The sequence below is a fragment of the Trematomus bernacchii genome, unplaced genomic scaffold (genome assembly GCF_902827165.1).
Source record: "Trematomus bernacchii unplaced genomic scaffold, fTreBer1.1, whole genome shotgun sequence".
Taxonomy (NCBI): domain Eukaryota; kingdom Metazoa; phylum Chordata; class Actinopteri; order Perciformes; family Nototheniidae; genus Trematomus; species Trematomus bernacchii.
In genome coordinates, this window is record NW_022987648.1 from 2483003 (window position 1) to 2502084 (window position 19082).

The 19082-nt window shown below is 40.0% G+C and overlaps 1 protein-coding gene across 1 annotated transcript in view; it reads right to left on the reverse strand.

Annotated features, from left to right (window-relative positions):
* Positions 1–19082, reverse strand: part of LOC117485720 (inactive dipeptidyl peptidase 10-like) — a 430229-nt gene that overhangs the window by 30464 nt on the left and 380683 nt on the right. The window contains exons 6-8 of the mRNA XM_034134388.1: positions 9021–9073; positions 5331–5412; positions 1764–1884 (exon numbers count right to left, since the gene is read on the reverse strand). Of these exons, the coding sequence (XP_033990279.1) occupies positions 1764–1884; positions 5331–5412; positions 9021–9073 (256 nt within the window). The remainder of the gene's footprint in view (positions 1–1763; positions 1885–5330; positions 5413–9020; positions 9074–19082) is intronic.

Below are 19082 nucleotides of genomic sequence, written 5' to 3' on the forward strand. Positions count from 1 at the left end.
CTTTAAAGTAGAGACACTACATACTGATATACACCTGAACATCAGCAGGGGAGGACTCTTTAAAGTAGAGACACTACATACTGATATACACCTGAACATCAGCAGGAGAGGACTCTTTAAAGTAGAGACACTACATACTGATATACACCTGAACATCAGCAGGAGAGGACTCTTTAAAGTAGAGACATTACATACTGATATACACCTGAACATCAGCAGGAGAGGACTCTTTAAAGTAGAGACACTACATACTGATATACACCTGAACATCAGCAGGAGAGGACTCTTTAAAGTAGAGGCACTACATACTGATATACACCTGAACATCAGAAGGAGAGGACTCTTTAAAGTAGAGACACTACATACTGATATACACCTGAACATCAGCAGGAGAGGACTCTTTAAAGTAGAGACACTACATACTGATATACACCTGAACATCAGCAGGAGAGGACTCTTTAAAGTAGAGACACTACACACTGATATACACCTGAACATCAGCAGGAGAGGACTCTTTAAAGTAGAGACACTACATACTGATATACACCTGAACATCAGCAGGAGAGGACTCTTTAAAGTAGAGACACTACATACTGATATACACCTGAACATCAGCAGGAGAGGACTCTTTAAAGTAGAGACACTACATACTGATATACACCTGAACATCAGCAGGAGAGGACTCTTTAAATTAGAGACACTACATACTGATATACACCTGAACATCAGCAGGAGAGGACTCTTTAAAGTAGAGACACTACACACTGATATACACCTGAACATCAGCAGGAGAGGACTCTTTAAAGTAGAGACACTACATACTGATATACACCTGAACATCAGCAGGAGAGGACTCTTTAAAGTAGAGACACTACATACTGATATACACCTGAACATCAGCAGGAGAGGACTCTTTAAAGTAGAGACACTACATACTGATATACACCTGAACATCAGCAGGAGAGGACTCTTTAAAGTAGAGACACTACATACTGATATACACCTGAACATCAGCAGGAGAGGACTCTTTAAAGTAGAGACACTACATACTGATATACACCTGAACATCAGCAGGAGAGGACTCTTTAAAGTAGAGACACTACATACTGATATACACCTGAACATCAGCAGGAGAGGACTCTTTAAAGTAGAGACACTACACACTGATATACACCTGAACATCAGCAGGAGAGGACTCTTTAAAGTAGAGACACTACATACTGATATACACCTGAACATCAGCAGGAGAGGACTCTTTAAAGTAGAGACACTACATACTGATATACACCTGAACATCAGCAGGAGAGGACTCTTTAAAGTAGAGACACTACATACTGATATACACCTGAACATCAGCAGGAGAGGACTCTTTAAAGTAGAGACACTACATACTGATATACACCTGAACATCAGCAGGAGAGGACTCTTTAAAGTAGAGACACTACATACTGATATACACCTGAACATCAGCAGGAGAGGACTCTTTAAAGTAGAGACACTACATACTGATATACACCTGAACATCAGCAGGAGAGGACTCTTTAAAGTAGAGACACTACATACTGATATACACCTGAACTCTACATCAGCAGAATATGTCCTCTCTGAAGTGTTGCAACTGTCCCATCACTGCCAGTCAGTCTTGATGTGAGACATATTTGCAGGTGAGTGCTTTTCATTTTGTGTGTTGTTATTTGTCACGCCCCCAGGCTGTTAACACTTTTAGACAGAATAATTAGGTATGAGGAAAGGTTGATATGTACCTTCATAGAGCCAGTCAGCGATCCCGTTGAAGATGATGCCTTCCTTCCCTGAAGATGTTATCCTCAGGGAGTTACTCTTGACATCTGATTGGTAGTAGATGTTATTTTCAAATATGTAGATCTGTAGAGACAAAGCACACAGCCATGACTTATAGAGGCCCTATTATTCTTTTGGGGGTTTTCCATTTTCTGATGTTTGTAATCTTTTATGTAGGCAAATTATAAACTAGTACATCACATACTCATTTGCTCAATTATTCCAAAGTATTGAAGGTGAAATAGTGTATGTAAACTATCAAGTGATAACATATAATGTACTTTCAAATGTTTTCGTGGAAGTAAACCTATTCCCCCTCTGAGGCCTCAGCAGTCAATTAAAATCCAAGAACCAGAACCCTCTACCTCAAGGGATTTCCAGTTCTGACACTTTGGCTCCAAAACCCAACAGCCCAAATAGGTTGTGAACCTGAACCACCTCGGCAGCCATCATTGGAAACAGCTATTAAGAAAATGGTTTGCAGGTGATTGGATGAACGATCTGTTAGTCAAGATAAAGCTGCCTTCACATGAAAGACAATTTCCTCTTTGCGGTGGCAAGGGTCTTTTAACCGCAGAGCCTTGTGGTTAAAAGAGTGTGCCATGTCATACAGCAGTTATCTCATTGGTTGTGCGTACAAAGATAATCTGCAATCAAATATAAAACAAATTCAACTTTGAACTCTTTCAATAGGAACTTAACGTGTTAGTGTGAAGGCAGCTTAAGAGCAAAAGCATGTTTTCCATCAAGAAAAGCCTTCAATGCAGAAATAGTGATGTGACAAACCAGCTGCCAAAATAAGTACTTGACGTTGATCATTTGCCCATGAATGTATAGACAACTATGTTTAAATAGCTGTCATACTAAAGATTACTGAGTGGAAAATGCTGCCAACATTTCCCTGTTGAAAAAGATGATGCTGAACTCACTGACACACGTCACAACATCTCAGACAAACGTCTGTCCACGTAACACTGATCAAAGTCCGTCTAGGAAACCCAATCTTTATTCAGTCTTTGTAAAAAGATGGACGTCTGTGGTCTTAAGTGATCTTACATAATACTTCATCAGCAAAGGGTCTGCCTCTGCACTGACACACCCTCACAGTCAGCAGGCTGTCTGCCGTCTGCCTGCAGGACCCCGAGACCTTATCAGTCTGTAGGCTGCCTGCTGTCTGCCTGCAGGACCCGAGACCTTATCAGTCTGTAGGCTGCCTGCTGTCTGCCTGCAGGACCCGAGACCTTATCAGTCTGTAGGCTGCCTGCTGTCTGCCTGCAGGACCCGAGACCTTATCAGTCTGTAGGCTGCCTGCTGTCTGCCTGCAGGACCCCGAGACCTTATCAGTCTGTAGGCTGCCTGCTGTCTGCCTGCAGGACCCGAGACCTCATCAGTCCGGAGACAGAGCATGAGCTAAAGGTTCAAGAACACTTATCTAACAGCAGAATCTGCAAAAGAGAAGTGGGAGGAAACAGGACTGCAGCTGTAGGGAGAGTATAGCGCCGCAGGTTTGTTCAAATGAGATATTGTTGTCTTCAACTGTGCAACTTTTCTCAACCAGGTTCGGCTATTTATAAAGCATGTAGTATACGTTGTAACCTAAATCTGTTACACACCTTTTTAACCAAATTAATTCTGACTTATTAACACAAATAAAACCTTATTTTATAGTAAATAAAAGGAAAAATGTTGAATGATTTTACAAAACTAAATTGTCACCAGAAGACCTCAGATGCTATACATTTGAATAAAACATCCCTAAATAAATGATAGCAGTGATCAGTATTTTTTTTATTTCAAAGAACGTAGTGTGGAACCATCCAGGTTTCTTTGTGTTTTTTTCCCCCTTACTCTGATATAAAAACATTTAGAAACAATGACAAAGGAAGGGTAAAGGCCTGAGAAATATAGTTTTGTGAATGTAAAGTAGTTTCTTTCAAATATTTAAAAACAATCTTTGAATGTTGTTTAGATTTAAGAAGTGCTCACAACTCCAAATGTAACATAACAACCTCTAAGCTCTGGCCATGACCTTCACAAGGAGAGTTGTAAAAAGAAGTCCAAAAGCGTCTCTCAGAAATGTCCAACCTGTCTGTGGCTCTCAGCAAACCAAACATGTCCTCTGCAGGCCACAGTGCCACACACTGAACCCCTGACACGTCTTCACAGATGATCAAAGAAATTCAGACAACTCCTAATAATGAAACTGTTTGTGCAATGCATTGCTTAAGACATGATGAATGGACACAAACCTAATTCATAATCCAAACAAAACTTTCTAGAATCTAAATGAGAATACACTAATTCCCAGATACTTGCCATGCCTGCCTACGGACATAAAGCCCACATTAGGTCGTTGTTTCCAGAGATGCTCTTCCAGCTAATGATGCTTCACGGTCCACTCGGAGAGAACGCCTTCACGTCTGTCTGGCTCTCACCCTTATCACCATAATGACTTCCTAATGGAGTCCTGTTTGATTTATGCTCAAATATTACACGCCTAAACGTGCAAATATGGACAAAGCAGCTCTACGTTGCTTTAGCCCTTAAGCTGTCAAATAAAACCCCTGACCATCTGTCTGGTGTAGATTCATAAAAAAGGTATGAACATGTGCATCTAATTAGGTCCCCTCAAAAATGTGGTACATTTTGAGTAGTTGGAAATGAACCCTTACATTGCTTCTGTATCCTGGGGGATCCGTTATTTGACTGTGTCTATGTGGGAAATGGGTGTATTACGTGTGTAATAATGGTGTAACGTGGGTTTAATAGGGGTGTATTCATGTGTAATATGGGTGTAATAGGGTTGGAATAAAAGTGTAATATGGGTCTAAGAAACAGTTAAACATGGGTATAATAAGGGTTTAATATGAGTGTAATCATGGTGTAACATGCATGTAATAACAGAGTCATTTGGGGGTAAGACTGGTGTAATAATGGTGTAACATGGGTTTAATGGGGTGGACCAATCAACTCATTTTCCAAAATATGAAATACCTATTTAAGGGTTAAGAATTAGAAAATAGACACATTTTTAGTTTCCTCACAGTTCAGAAACACATGCGGTAAAAGCACATGTCATACAGGCCTGGGGCTGAAGATATATTATTATTTTATTGTCTCACAGAACCTTCAAATGACTGCTTTTCCTTTCAATTTCTGATGTCAGATAAGGACCAAGCATTCACAAATAAATAAGTTGAAGGCAACATTTTACATTATTTTATTTGTCTGTGCTAGCCAATTGAATTGCATCATGAAAGAAAGCAACCTCACTACCTAATGTTGGTTCAGTGTTTCCGTTAGACGGTTAATAAATGCATTCAAACATCAATGAAAATACGTTTTTCATCTCGCTAACCTTGAAACCTTAAAGAAAAACATGCGTTGAGAATAATGCAGTTAATGGAGCAGGTGGGAGACACCAATAAGTAAATGTAGAAAAAAACAAGTAACCCTGAACTGAGATAAAGCTAACGCAGACACAGTGATGGTGTAAAGGCTGAACTGTGGACATGTGTCTGTGCTCTCACCAGCTGTTGGCCCTGCACCCCCCAGGCAGCGTACTGCAGCACCGAGTTCACCACCTCGGGGGGGTCCAGCTCCCACACCTCCCTGAGAGAGAAGGAGAAGAAAAGATAAGAAACAGAATAAGAGAGAAACACAGATTGTACACATGCCAATATACATAGGGATTATAAGAATATAGTTACACTCTTATCAGGTGAATGTACAAATATACATATCTGTGAACAACCTAACATATATATACATTTAAATGTGCAGGTACCAGAGCAGGAGAAAGTCTTGTCTGCATACAGTGCATATATATTATGTTCAGTGCAGGTTTGGATGTGTTACATGGTTAACCCTTGAGTTTGCAGCCCAATGGCTACAAGTTGTCATCACATCACCCAGCGGTGGTCACGTGTTTTGACAATTGTATTTTTACTTTATAATGTATACACGTTTTGTTTATTTAATAGCAGGTTAGTCTAATATAGTGTATACTCACTTATTCTGTAAATGTTTAGACTGTGTATTCGGTAGATACTCTCTTTATGTTATGTTTTTATTTCATGTGAAATGCCTTGGCTTTTTAACATGCTACTGTGCTAAACAATTTCCCAATATGGGATCAATAAAGTGTATACAATCTACACTAATCTAATCTCTTGGACGTTGTGCTTATTACATTTCTTTATACAGTTTTTGTTATGTTTTATAGACCAAACTATCAATCAAGAAAATATTTGTTGAATTAATCATTGATCGAAAAGTACTTGGAGCTTTAAAACATATCCTATGGGCTGTAATATACAAATGTTATCTCAAAATGAAATAGGGGAGATCATTTAGTATATATTGAGGGGCAAAGCCATGCTGTTGAAACCCTGTGGCAGATTTCCCTGTGTCGTAACACACTCTCTTGGTCCATCATAACAGTGAGGCAGGGTTGAAATGAGCTCCAGCTGGCAGCCTGATCACAGAGATGACCAGGATAAATCAAACATACCAGAGTGGAGACCCGAAATGGCATATTATCTGAGGAATGTATCACAAAGTTTCCCAGAATCACACTTTGGTTGAAAAAGTGAAATCCCAACAGTGTAATCAAGTTTGAATGATCTCCCATGATCAGCAGGAAACCTGCCCGTCACTGAGCGGGAAGGATCTGCATCATGAGTGGGATCAGCCCTTTGGACAGAGAGTGGGACACCTTGATATTCTAAAGACCTCTAAAGACCCCCCCTGTAAAGCAGCAGGAGGCTACAAAATGTCAGCTGATCTACTGATAATGAGCATACTCCATCAAACTGAGGATACACTCATTTTTTGTCTAAAAGTGTTTATGGACAGATTTAGCCTCAGCCTCAGCCTCTCTACGGAGATGAAGCAGGGCCAAACGTTGTGATCATTCGAAAAAATGGAATGTATCTGAAAGTTCAAGTTTTGATCCTGAACTTTGAAAAGTACAATGATGTGTTCATATAAAAAATAAATTGTATAAGCATTTTATTCAGTTTAGCAATTCTTTTGAATTAATATATTTTTTCATATTTCACTTTTATCTATATTTTGATATTTTAGTATTTTTATTTTGTTCATGTGCAGATTATATGCTTTACAGGTTCAATTTTGTTATCTTCTCAACCATGCAGCATGCAGTAACCACACTTGTAGAGATCAAGATGAAGATGTGCGTGGTCCAAGCTAAGTTGGAAAAGAGGTGGATCTTGCATTACATTACATGTTATTTAGCTGATCCTTTTTTTCTAACTTCAAGACAACAGCCATGCCTACAGGGGGCAATTTGGTGTTTAGTGTCTTCGAACCATTGACCCTCTGATTGGTTAACACTTTTTTACGCTATGCACCAAAGTCAGCCTTCACAGCTGGAATATGGTCTTTAGATTTACACAACTGAAGTGTTCCGCTCACCAGAACCCTGCAGTCACTATTCCGCGTGCATTGCAGGAAACCAAAATGCAATGAATAAACTTTAAGTGAGCCAACTTCATCTCCAAAATTGATCTCCATGATGGCTCGGATCTAGGACATTTTTTTATAGCAGACGTTTTCAAACAGTGATGTCTATAACACATAAGTTAGATAGTATCCCAATATTTGATAACTTTTTATATTTATTATCTTTTTTATTATCTTTAACTTATGTGCAATGTCTTGTTTAAATGCTGCTTTGAGAAAACAATTTCCTACATTTGAATAATAAAGTACATGTATTCTTATCTAATCTAAAAGTACTGATTTAACCAAAAGCAAGATCTATTCCAAAACCTAACTACATTTTTTTTTCTTCTAATCCTAACATTCCCCATATGTTTCAGCTGCAACTGTTCAACATGTGAGTAGGTGCAGTCTGCTCGGCATAAAGAATTATACTGATTACAACAGATAATGGTCATTGAATGGGCTGGGAACAATATAGACATTGTAATTGCAAGCTGCTGCAGCTTTGGTCTGAGATGAGACCAAGTGTGAAAACATGTCCTTTATGCATGTCACAATATGAAAACACGTAAAGATAATACTTGTATTGCACTCAGTCCTTACTGAAGTATCTGTGCTGTATGGGTTTGCCCATGGCTCACAGAAACCTTTCTCCCTGATGTAGTTTTACACTCAGTGGTGGAAAGTCACAAAGTCAATGTATCAAGTAACTTACTTTCTATTTAGACATGCTACTTCATGCTACTTTAGAATCCATTTCATTTCAGGGGCAAATATAACAACTTTTAATCAGTTCAGTGGCTGTGTATCGCAATGATGCTCGAAATGTCCCATATAGGCCTACGTCTGTTTCCTGTTACTTTATTTTGAAATTCACTTCCTGACGGATGGCAAAAAAGCCAGAGATTATAGAATTAAACAAATAAATAAAAACAAGGATAATTGTGTGTTATTGTTGAGTAAATAACAGTAATAATAATAATAATAAATGTATATAGCGCTTTTAATCTGCCAAGACAAATCTCGAAGCGCTTCACAGCAAACGACACACAGTGTGTTATTTAGAAAAGAATAACAAATTAGAAGGAAAAAAAGATTTTAAAAATACAGATTTCAGTATTCTGAGCCCCATTTCTAAAGTCCGACATTATACGATTTAAAATAAAAATAATAATCGTGGCTTGATATTGAGTAAGAACATGTTTTTATGAACCCCACAGCTTCCGGTCTTCCAAGACCCGACTGGACAAAAAGACGTGGTGCAGGCACGAAACATACTACCAATAGAAATACATTTTAAAATCGTTCTGTGTGACACGAAAAAAAGGGGAAAATCGTGTTGGTGAACACGAATCAATAGATTAAATGTCGTGACTATAACACGAAATGCCGTGAGACTGGGTTGGTCATTACTAGTGTCCTTTTCTGGTTGCTAACAAACGCCATTGTAACACATAAACACACATCAGAGCACAGTGGGCTCATAGGGAGGGGGGGGCAGGAGCTCCAACAAGCCGTTTAGGACAGAGAGTGAATACACATACTATACAGAGATGCTGTATGAGAAACCAATGTGAGTTTGGAACATTGAACAATATAAATCTATTCTAGTAGACCTCAACAATGGAATTATGATCAGTAGAAATGGCCATGGGACCTTTAAGCATCTAGACTAGAGGCTCTGAGTACTTCTTCCACTTTTGTTTGTAGCACCGGCTGCCTCACAGCTGCTGCAGGACACAAACACTCACCGTGTGTGAATGTTGTAGATACTGTAGGAGGCCATGTAGGAGTGGCGGTAAACCTGCAGCAAAATAAACAGAGTGAGAGAGAGAGATTAAATGATGACTGACTGAAACAGTAACAGAGCGGCCGTATATGGCAAGCCATTTGAGTATTTATTCTATATCCTTGATATCACACGGCAGCTGCCTACACTAGTTGGCTCTTTGATTGCACTTGTTAGATATATGGTCACACTAGTTTGGCACTCTGCTTTACTAGTTCAATAAAACATTACACTAGTCACTCTTTTTCAACAACTAGTGACACTTTTATCCGACTAGTTAGCACATAAGCCTTACTAGTGACGCCAGGAGCACCACTAGTAGCACCAAAGTACAAACTTGTAAGCTTGTTGATGAACTAGTGGCCCTCTGACCGTACTAGTGACACTAAAAGTCTTACAAGTTAACTAGTGCGCTGCAAAAGCTCTGACATGTTAACTAGTTACAAAAAAGAAGCAGAGTTAACTAGTGGCATACATTTGTCTGCACTAGTTAACTAGTAGCACCCATAATCACTCAGTAGTTAACTAGTAAAGGCAAAAGGTTCACTAGTTAACTAGTTGACACCTCTTTTGACCTTACTAGTTAACTAGTGGGGCTCAAAATGTCTACACGTTAACTAGTGAACCCTTTGCCCTTTAATAGTTAACTAGTGAGATACATTTAAATTCCACTAGTGAACTAGTGAGGCTTAAAATGTTCACTAGTAGTACTAGAGGATCCTAAATGCGCACTAGTCACACTAGTTGCACAGAATGCTAATGAGGAGGAGGGGAAAGAATGCATCGAGGTCTCCTATTGGCCCTAAGCTATAGAGCGCCACCCAGCCCAAATACTTTCTTTAAGAGCTTAAATACACTGTGTTTTAAAATACAGTCATATGACCATATTTACTTCCGTAAATATTAGTCTAAGGCACATATGGAGAGGTTGTTTATCTTCATAGGATCTATCGTTTCCCTGATTTTAAGATCTGTCCAGTGTTTCAGCTTTATTCATTTCATGAGCACCGCTTATCAAATGTCCCACGATCATATACTTTTGTGTCTCGAGTGCCGGTGTTCTCACACACAAGCATACGCACACTCGCACCAACAAAAACACACTCACAGCGGAACAAAGCAGAAACAGAAACATGTATTTTTCTAGGCAAAACACACACTGACTGACTTCCCACGGACAATATGTCAACAGTAGGCACTAAATACCCGACTGATGCACCTCACGTCTTCGAGACGTTGCTAAAAACGTTGCAGGAGAACGCCCCCTAAGGCTCTCCCTCACAGAGCTGAACTGACCAATCAGAATCTGGGTCCCGCCTGCTTCATTTGCATATGGCTGACTAGTGAACGTGTTGGCCATATGAACGGCAACTAGTTAACTAGTGGATACATATTGCAGCTTACACGTTAACTAGTGAAGGCAAAATGTTCACTAGTTAACTAGTTTAAGGCTCTTTTGGCCTTACAAGCTGAGTATTGAGGCTCAACATGTGCACTAGTTAACTAGTGAGGTCCGAATAAAGCTGAAACACTGGACAGATCTTAAAATCAGGGTAACGATAGGTCCGTATGAAGATAAACAACCTCTCCATATTTGCCAAGACTAATATTTACAGAAGTCACGGCGATCTCTCAGCCCAGTTAAGGGGAAAGGTTAAGGGACATTTACTTTACAGCGCTGAGTGAACAATCCTCCGTGTTTGTACCTCTTAAAGCACGCGTCACACTGTCCCGAAATTGACACCAGATGGACACACGATAAAGGAAATGTTCAAATTCGGCTCTGATCATAACAACATCGGGCCATTCGTTAGGGCATCTTAAGCCATCGTATGACCGCCGGTGGAATTTCTCAGGCTCCAGCAGCAACTTCACGAGCGGTGGCAACATCTTTGGCATGCCAAAAAATTGCCTTGTGTGTAATTTTGCCCTTCGTAAGACACTCGTGAGGGCATCTTGTCAAATCGTGTCATCTTCATGTGATCATCTGTGCCATCGGGCATTTTTTTCCTGAGCAACTCTACAGAGCAGAGGCGTGTGTAACTCCCAAAGCTTCAATCACAATTAATCACAAATGCTCTATAGAAATCAGTAGCAGTGATGATACCTATATTAAGCAGGTGAAACAGGAGCATGAGGACATGGTGTGCGATGTTTCCTTGCAGATCGCTTCTCTGGTGCACAACAAAATCATGTAAACATATTATGTAAATAACCCAATTTGTGTTGTGTGAAACTGAAAAGGATATTACATTGTTGTTGTTACTTTCGTTGCAGTTGTATGCAGTGGCGTAGCCAGGAATTATTGTGTGGGTGGGCCTAGAGAAATGTAGGTGGGCCAGGGGGAGACTTATTAAGCGTGGGGTCTGAGCTGAAATTTCATTAATGATTTTATTTATTTTTTAATGCACTAATTAAACCTAAGCATAAACTAGCAGTGAAAACAAAAAAATAGGCACGGTGGCCTCAGAATGTAAAACTGACATCCACATGACTGGCTCGGCGGCCACAGGTTGTTTATCCTTGACAGTCGCACAGTGGGCACACACTGAGAGTCTTTTCATATTCAGCACATGTATACACGCTTCACTGCAGACCTCGAGAAGAAATAAGACTTTCATTCACTCACGGCAAAAGTTACTTTACTTACTAATTTACTCACGGTAAAAAAATGCACTCCCTATTCCATTGTCATGAAGGTGGAATCTAACTATATCCAGAATAAGTTTTATTGGATCCAGGCTAGAAACATGTTTATATCTGCTGTGAAGTTGGGCATTTTAACATGGGGGTCTATGGGGATTGCTCCTTTCTGCATCCATCCCCTGTCGGCCACTTGATGAACTGCAGTTTGTGGCACTTCCTTCTGGGCTTCCCGGCTCTGGCCCAGAGTTTGCCGCTCGTCAGCAACGTCAAAATCTCTATGAGGCTGTGGGTGGGCCAGACGTGCATGTGGGTGGGCCAGACGTGCATGTGGGTGGGCCCAGGCACACCCGGGCCCACCCACAGCTACGCCACTGGTTGTATGTCTTAAATGTAATTTAGGTTAACTTCCTATTTAGATGCTTTTATTTTGAAGGCGAGTTTACGCTGTTGACAGGAAGTTGTTGTTGCTATGGAAACAACATGATGGAGATAAGTCATATCTTCTACATATAAAGACGGAAAAGTAAAGAATAAAGTGTATGTTTAAATGTTAGCACCCCCCGAAGAGGCACAAGCTCTTACGTTGAGTCTGGATACATTCTAAATCATCAGTAAAGTCTACGACCATACTTTCGTGTGTGGTTCGGCCCGTTCCGGTGCCATCGTGTGGCCTTCTGTAGGCATCGTACTTGCTTCGGCTGTTGCTTGGCTCACAAATGGCCCGATGTTGTTACGATCAGAGCCGAATTTGAACATTTCCTTTATCATGTGTCCATCTGGTGTCAATTTCGGTGTGACACGCGCTTTAATCGCTGCATAGCCGATTTATTTGGACTAGATGATCCCAGAGAGTCTAAACATTCTTTATAACACAGTTTTAGATTTGTGAAACCTTTATTCTATTTGTGAAAATACAAAAAAGGGAGATTTCGCAGCTTTTTTCGCATCTAGACCACATAAAACCAGGCAGGGCCGGCCCTAGACATTTTGGTGCCCTAGGCGAGATTATGATTTGGTGCCCCCCCCGCCTCTCCAAGCAATACACAATAGAATAGAATAAATGAAAAATCTCTACAAAAGACCAATAGGCTTCACTACAAAAACTGAAACGTATTGACATGTTGGTTATATACATCAAAAAGGTTTCAAATGTATTCATTATTGTATGAACATCTTTTAATTGGCGGGTGGACGTCACATCCTCTAGGGGGGTCTGGGGGTATGCCCCCCCGGACCATTTTAAAGTAAAATGCTTCAATCTGGTGCACTTTGAGCAGAATTACTAGAGACTAGATCTAGGGGGTACAACTCTAAAACACCCATATGAAAAAGAGTGGTTTACATTTTAATAACCAAATAAGTATGTGAACATAACCAATAACCCATAGCCAATAACAAATAAATGTAACGTATTTTATTTTTTGTTGTTCATTCATATCTTATTTTACCTAGTTAAAGTGGACCTATCATGCTATATTTAAATTATATATTGTAGGGCCATACCTATATAAGGTATATTTATACGTTTCTGCAAATGTTGCTGGCCCGGGGTGCAAAGGGTGTTTACTTTATTCAATTATTAATGTAAATGTATTACATCAAGGGCAGAAAATTAGGCAGAATAAACATTTTAAATTGATTAATTATTTTTTTTTTTTATTATAATTGTTTTTCTCCCAGCGCAGCGCCCCTCCAGATCTGGCGTCCTAGGCGACCGGCTAGTTCACCAGTGCCTAGGGCCGGCCCTGAGACCAGGTCCTGATCTAAAACCACTATACCTAGACTCATCAAATCTGGACTGGATTATCCCAGAGAGTCTAAAGATTCTTTATAACACAGTTTCAGATTTGTGAAACCTTAATTCTATTTGTGAAAATACAAAAAAGGGAGATTTCAGTGCTTTTTTCGCATTGTCTTGTCTTCCCCTGTGCTCCATGTCTGTTCGTCGTCGTTTCTCGTCTATGATACCTGTTAGTCTCTTTGCTCTTGTCCATGCTACCTGTCACGCTCCATGTTTGTTCCTGAGGTTTTTTGTCCTGATCCTTCCTCGTACTCCCCTGGTTTTGGTATGTTAAGTTGTTCCTCGTTTTCTTTTGTCATTCAGCTTTGGGAAATAAAGCTCGCTTTTTGTTACCTGACCTTTTAGTCCTTTTACTGCATTTGGGTCCTATTTTTCCCCAACCCTGACACTGAGTCTGCTTCAAATTAACTTATTATCCTCACAGGATCATTTTATTAAAGTTAAAGCAAAACTTACTAAAGCATTCTAACTGTTTATGCTTTAACAGCAATTAATAAATGATCCAGTCATAAATCATTTGCACCGCGTTGCTATGAGACACCACAGTGTGTTCTCAGTGTTCTGCTCATGCTGCTTTGCTTTTGGCTAACTGTTTTTGTTGTTCTGCTTTATGATTGTAATGCATGACTGTGCCAACATGTGTCTCCTCCTCCCTGCTCTTGTTTGTAGGCTGCACCTGCTTTTCAGGAGACCAGGCCTCGCAATTATGTTCTTTCTGCCAGTGCATCAGCGGTAAGAGTCCATCACAAACTGCAGGGTCTGTCACCCAGCAGGAGCTAGGCTAACATGCTAACAGGCACAGAGCCTTAGAACACCACATACTCCAAAAGACAGATGATAGCTCACATCAGGGCACAGAGCTGCTGCAGCCTCACCTGACCCAGCAGCTCGTTGGCTAAAGCTATTGAACGTTGTGTCGGAAGCATCCTGAGGCCACAGCGGCTTCAGAACATGTATATAGTCTATCTTAAAAAACATCTTGAATTTATTCGTAGAAAGTTAGTTTGTTATTTAACAGGTATGGAGACTTTTTTTTGTTTCGTACATTTTCAAAAATACATTGTTAGAATTTCTAAAAAGTACTCTTACTCAAACCACTAAAATAATGTAAATGAAGCAAAAGGCTCCTGAAATCCTTTCACATGTACTCACCAGTGTAACGCTGCCTTGCTGGGGTCCCAGTATATTTAATCTGCATGGGATGAGGGCGACTAATGAGCACTGCACATGATATATATTTGGAATGCTTTATTGATTGAAGTGGGGGCTGCATTTTGAATTCTTAAACAAGTTATGCTTGTCAGACTGTGGCATGACCTTTGCAACACAAATATAATAAAGTGAGCATGTTTAGCAAGTTTTGATATTGTTGCATGCTGTTTATACTTTTTTTGACATAGAAAAACTATGATTACTAATGTACATATAGCTTTACACTGGTATGATCTGGAACTGTGACAGGCTCTGAAAGACTCCAATCCACTTCCGTAGTTGCACTTATAAAGGGAAACAATGGCCTTAATGAGTCTAACTGGTCACAAAAACCAAACATTTTTAGATTTTTAGGGTTTTAGATTAGGACCTGGTCCAATGTGGTCTAGATGCAAAAAAAGCACTGAAATCTCCCTTTTTTGTATTTTCACAAATAGAATTAAGGTTTCACAAATCTCAAACTGTGTTATAAAGAATCTTTACACTCTCTGGGATAATCCAGTCCAGATTTGATGAGTCTAGGTATAGTGGTTTTAGATCAGGACCTGGTCTTATGTGGTCTAGATGCGAAAAAAGCACTGACATCTCCCTTTTATTAATTTTCACAAATAGAATAAAGGTTTCACAAATCTAAAACTGTGTTATAAAGAATGTTTAGACTCTCTGGGATCATCTAGTCCAAATACATCGGCTATGCAGCGATTTAAGAGGTACACACACGGAGGATTGTTCGCTCAGCGCTGTAAATTAAATGTCCCTTAACTTTCCCCTTAACTGCCGAATCGGAAGCTCTGAATCGGAAGCCAACTTCATCGTCGTCAGGAACGCTGTGATCCGAAGAGGGTTATTCCATCTTTCTATCCATCACTAATGTCACTCTGTTATCACAATGCTATGCTAATCCAAGCACCTTTCAAATTGCAGTTTAACAAAATGTTTTAAAGAGGATCTATATTCCTGTCTGCAGTTCTAAGGCAACTTTCTAATTTTAACAAAGTCTTCAATGTTATTACCTAATTTGATAAACAGTCATATGATCATAATTACAAAAATACTTTTGTTTTATATTTTTGTAAATATGGTCATATGACTGTATTTTAAAACACAGTGTATTTAAGCTCTTAAAGAAAGTATTTGGGCTGGGTGGCGCTCTATAGCTTAGGGCCAATAGGAGACCTCGATGCATTCTTTCCCCTCCTCCTCATTAGCATTCTGTGCAACTAGTGTGACTAGTGCGCATTTAGGATCCACTAGTACTACTAGTGAACATTTTAAGCCTCACTAGTTCACTAGTGGAATTTAAATGTATCTCACTAGTTAACTAGTAAAGGGCAAAGGGTTCACTCGTTAACGTGTAGACATTTTGAGCCCCACTAGTTAACTAGTAAGGTCAAAAGAGGCGTCAACTAGTTAACTAGTGAACCTTTTGTCTTTACTAGTTAACTAGTGAGTGATTCTGGGTGCTACTAGTTAACTAGTGCAGACAAATGTATGCCACTAGTTAACTAGTTCTGCTTCTTTTGTGTAACTAGTTAACATGTCAGAGCTTTTGCAGCGCACTAGTTAACTTGTAAGACTTTTAGCGTCACTAGTACGGTCAGAGGGCCACTAGTTCATCAAAAAGCTTACAAGTTGGGACTTTGGTGCTACAAGTGGTGCTCGTGGCGTAACTAGTAAGGCTTATGTGCTAACTAGTCGGACAAAAGTGCCACTAGTTGCTGAAAAAGAGTGACTATTGTAATGTTTTATTTAACTAGTAAAGCAGAGTGCCAAACTAGTGTGACCATATATCTAACAAGTGAAATCAAAGAGCCAACTAGTGTAGGCAGCTGCCGTGTGATATCAAGGATATGGAATAAATACTCAAATGACTTGCCATAGCCGCAGTGCCACAGATAACGACATCATGACACAAAATGAAAAGGAAGAAGGCATCAAATGAAGCAGGCTGCTGCTGCTCTGGCTAATAGAATCACTACACAATGCAATTTGCATGGGAGACAGCTGTGGGACGAGACATTTTAATTCCATCAGAGAAAACCATCATCGCCTCTGTACTGAACGCAGACAGAGTGACAGAGAGGGAGAGATGCATTCAAAGAGACAGGGAGGGGGCATGTAAAGCTGCCTGAAGCCCCCCCCCCCCTCGGAGGAGCTGGGGCTGACATGATAATAGACCTCTGACCGGGGTTACATGCCGTAGTTTTGCATTTCATCATGCAGATGACACTCATGTATTCAGCTGTGATACAAAGCAGGGGGATATAATACAAGAGAAGATTCTGTACTGCTAATGTAGACACTCAGAGTTACTCTCCAGTGACAATAAGTGTGAGCTGGGGCATAATCAGCTCTCCATCATCAAAGTACACTGGATGAGTCCAGAGTGCACATTCATTAGAGCGAATGCTGTGCAACAGCATTCGCTCTAATGTGCTTCTGTTTCTTTATTCTTCCGTCTTCAACGTCTTCTTCTTATTTCACCCCATTTCTTGCCGTTGAATAACTTCAGCATACTTTCAGCTACAGAAAACATTCAAATATCAAAATATTCAGCCTGTTCAGCACATGATGGGAAACTTTAAATGATTTCCAAACTTTATATACCTTTTAATGTATTCAGCATTTTTAATTCTTTTTTTAACATGTAACTCGATGGGAGGAACCTTCAAATCCTCTTTTAGCTACACCTTGTGCAAAATGCTACTCCTTCCACATACTTTCAGCTACAGTATAGACTTCATTCCAACTTTTAAATGATCACAAAACATTCAGCTATTCAATTTATATTCAGCTTTTCAATATCTTTTTACAGTTTTTGAATTTCCAACGTTTAAGTTTTGGTAAATATTCAGGCCGCAGATTTTATAATGGGTGTCTATGGGACGGACTCTTCAGAGCTAGAGTGCGTGACATCATCACTTAGAGTGTAGAGGGTCTTTAAAATCTTCTGAAAAGATATTTTAAAACTGCTCTCAATCCCAAATTATAAAACGGACAAGCCAAATCAAGCAATCTGATTGGTTCTTAGCTGTGGTATACTGAGCGTATACCACGGGTAGAATTGTAAGTTACTTTTCACAACAACTCAGTATCCCTCCGCGTCTGAGATAAACAGTATACAGTTGGGCTGAAAGTTTGCTTTTCAAACTGGAACAAGAAAGCAGCGGAGAAGTAACGGAGCAGAAACCCTCCTTTTGACGCAACGGTCCAGACATAGACATCAAACGGCACACAAACATATTCAGTGTGCAGTTCCTTTGGCATTAGGGCAGGGATATTTAGATACTTTCCAAGGTTTGACATAATGAATTGTGCTCCTTTTAAAGCAAGCAACGATGTTTTCAGATCTGTAATCAAAAAGGTCCGCAAAAACATTTAAGATTAACTTCGACCTCCGGGGGGGGTCTTACTATATGGAGGAGTGGATTGAGGAGTGCCTATCTCCAGAACAAAAAGCACCTAAACGACGACATGTAGAGCTACGTGAAGAGCAGGTAGACCAACTGGGAAAGTATCACCATTCAAAAGCTTTCTGATGCGGGTCTTGAAACAAAGCAGAGAAATTATGACCGTTAGTGGCCACAGGTGCGAAAGCTCTCTCCAGAACTACTGGAAGCAGAATCTCGGGGACCGGAGAAAGTGGAGCAATATTCTCGCCACGCCAAGCAACAGCCTCGAACAACCTCAGCCTATACAAGTAACCACGTAAGCCATACTACTGATGCTGGACAGTTTTTCAGTGGGTGCACAATAAACGGCAACATACACATTAATGTAAATAAATAGCCAAATAATGGATCAACGCTCTCTGTCTAATATGTTCGCTAGCTGTTGTTAGTGTTGTTGATAGCAACCACCTCGCACTGTTTCGTGCAGAAGGCAACGGACGGACTATTTTATTTTGACCATCATTATTTAATAATAACAACTATTTAAATTAGAGTGTGTATTTTTCTTTCATATTGCCACACTTGGTAACCGTTTTATAAAAGCAATAGCTCACTTCAGGCCGTGATATATGCTCATTATATCACAGCTAAGGGGGTTGTCGACCCTCCGCTTCGCGTCGGGCCGAACCACGCCCCTTAGCTGTGATATAATGAGCATATACCACGGCCTGTCGTGAGCTATTGCTTAAATATACACTCTGTTCAAATAATTTCAAAAGATTTCAGAAGCAAAATTAGTCTGGCTTGCCTAAATGCCTTCATCATATCAAACGAAATAAGTAAACTTTAAACAAACTGCCGCCATGTCCACATTTTACACACAAAACTGAAAAAAACACAGATTTGTTCATCAGGGTTCCCTGATACTCACGGTCAGGTCATTGTTTTGATCGGAGCCATAGTTTTTTAACAG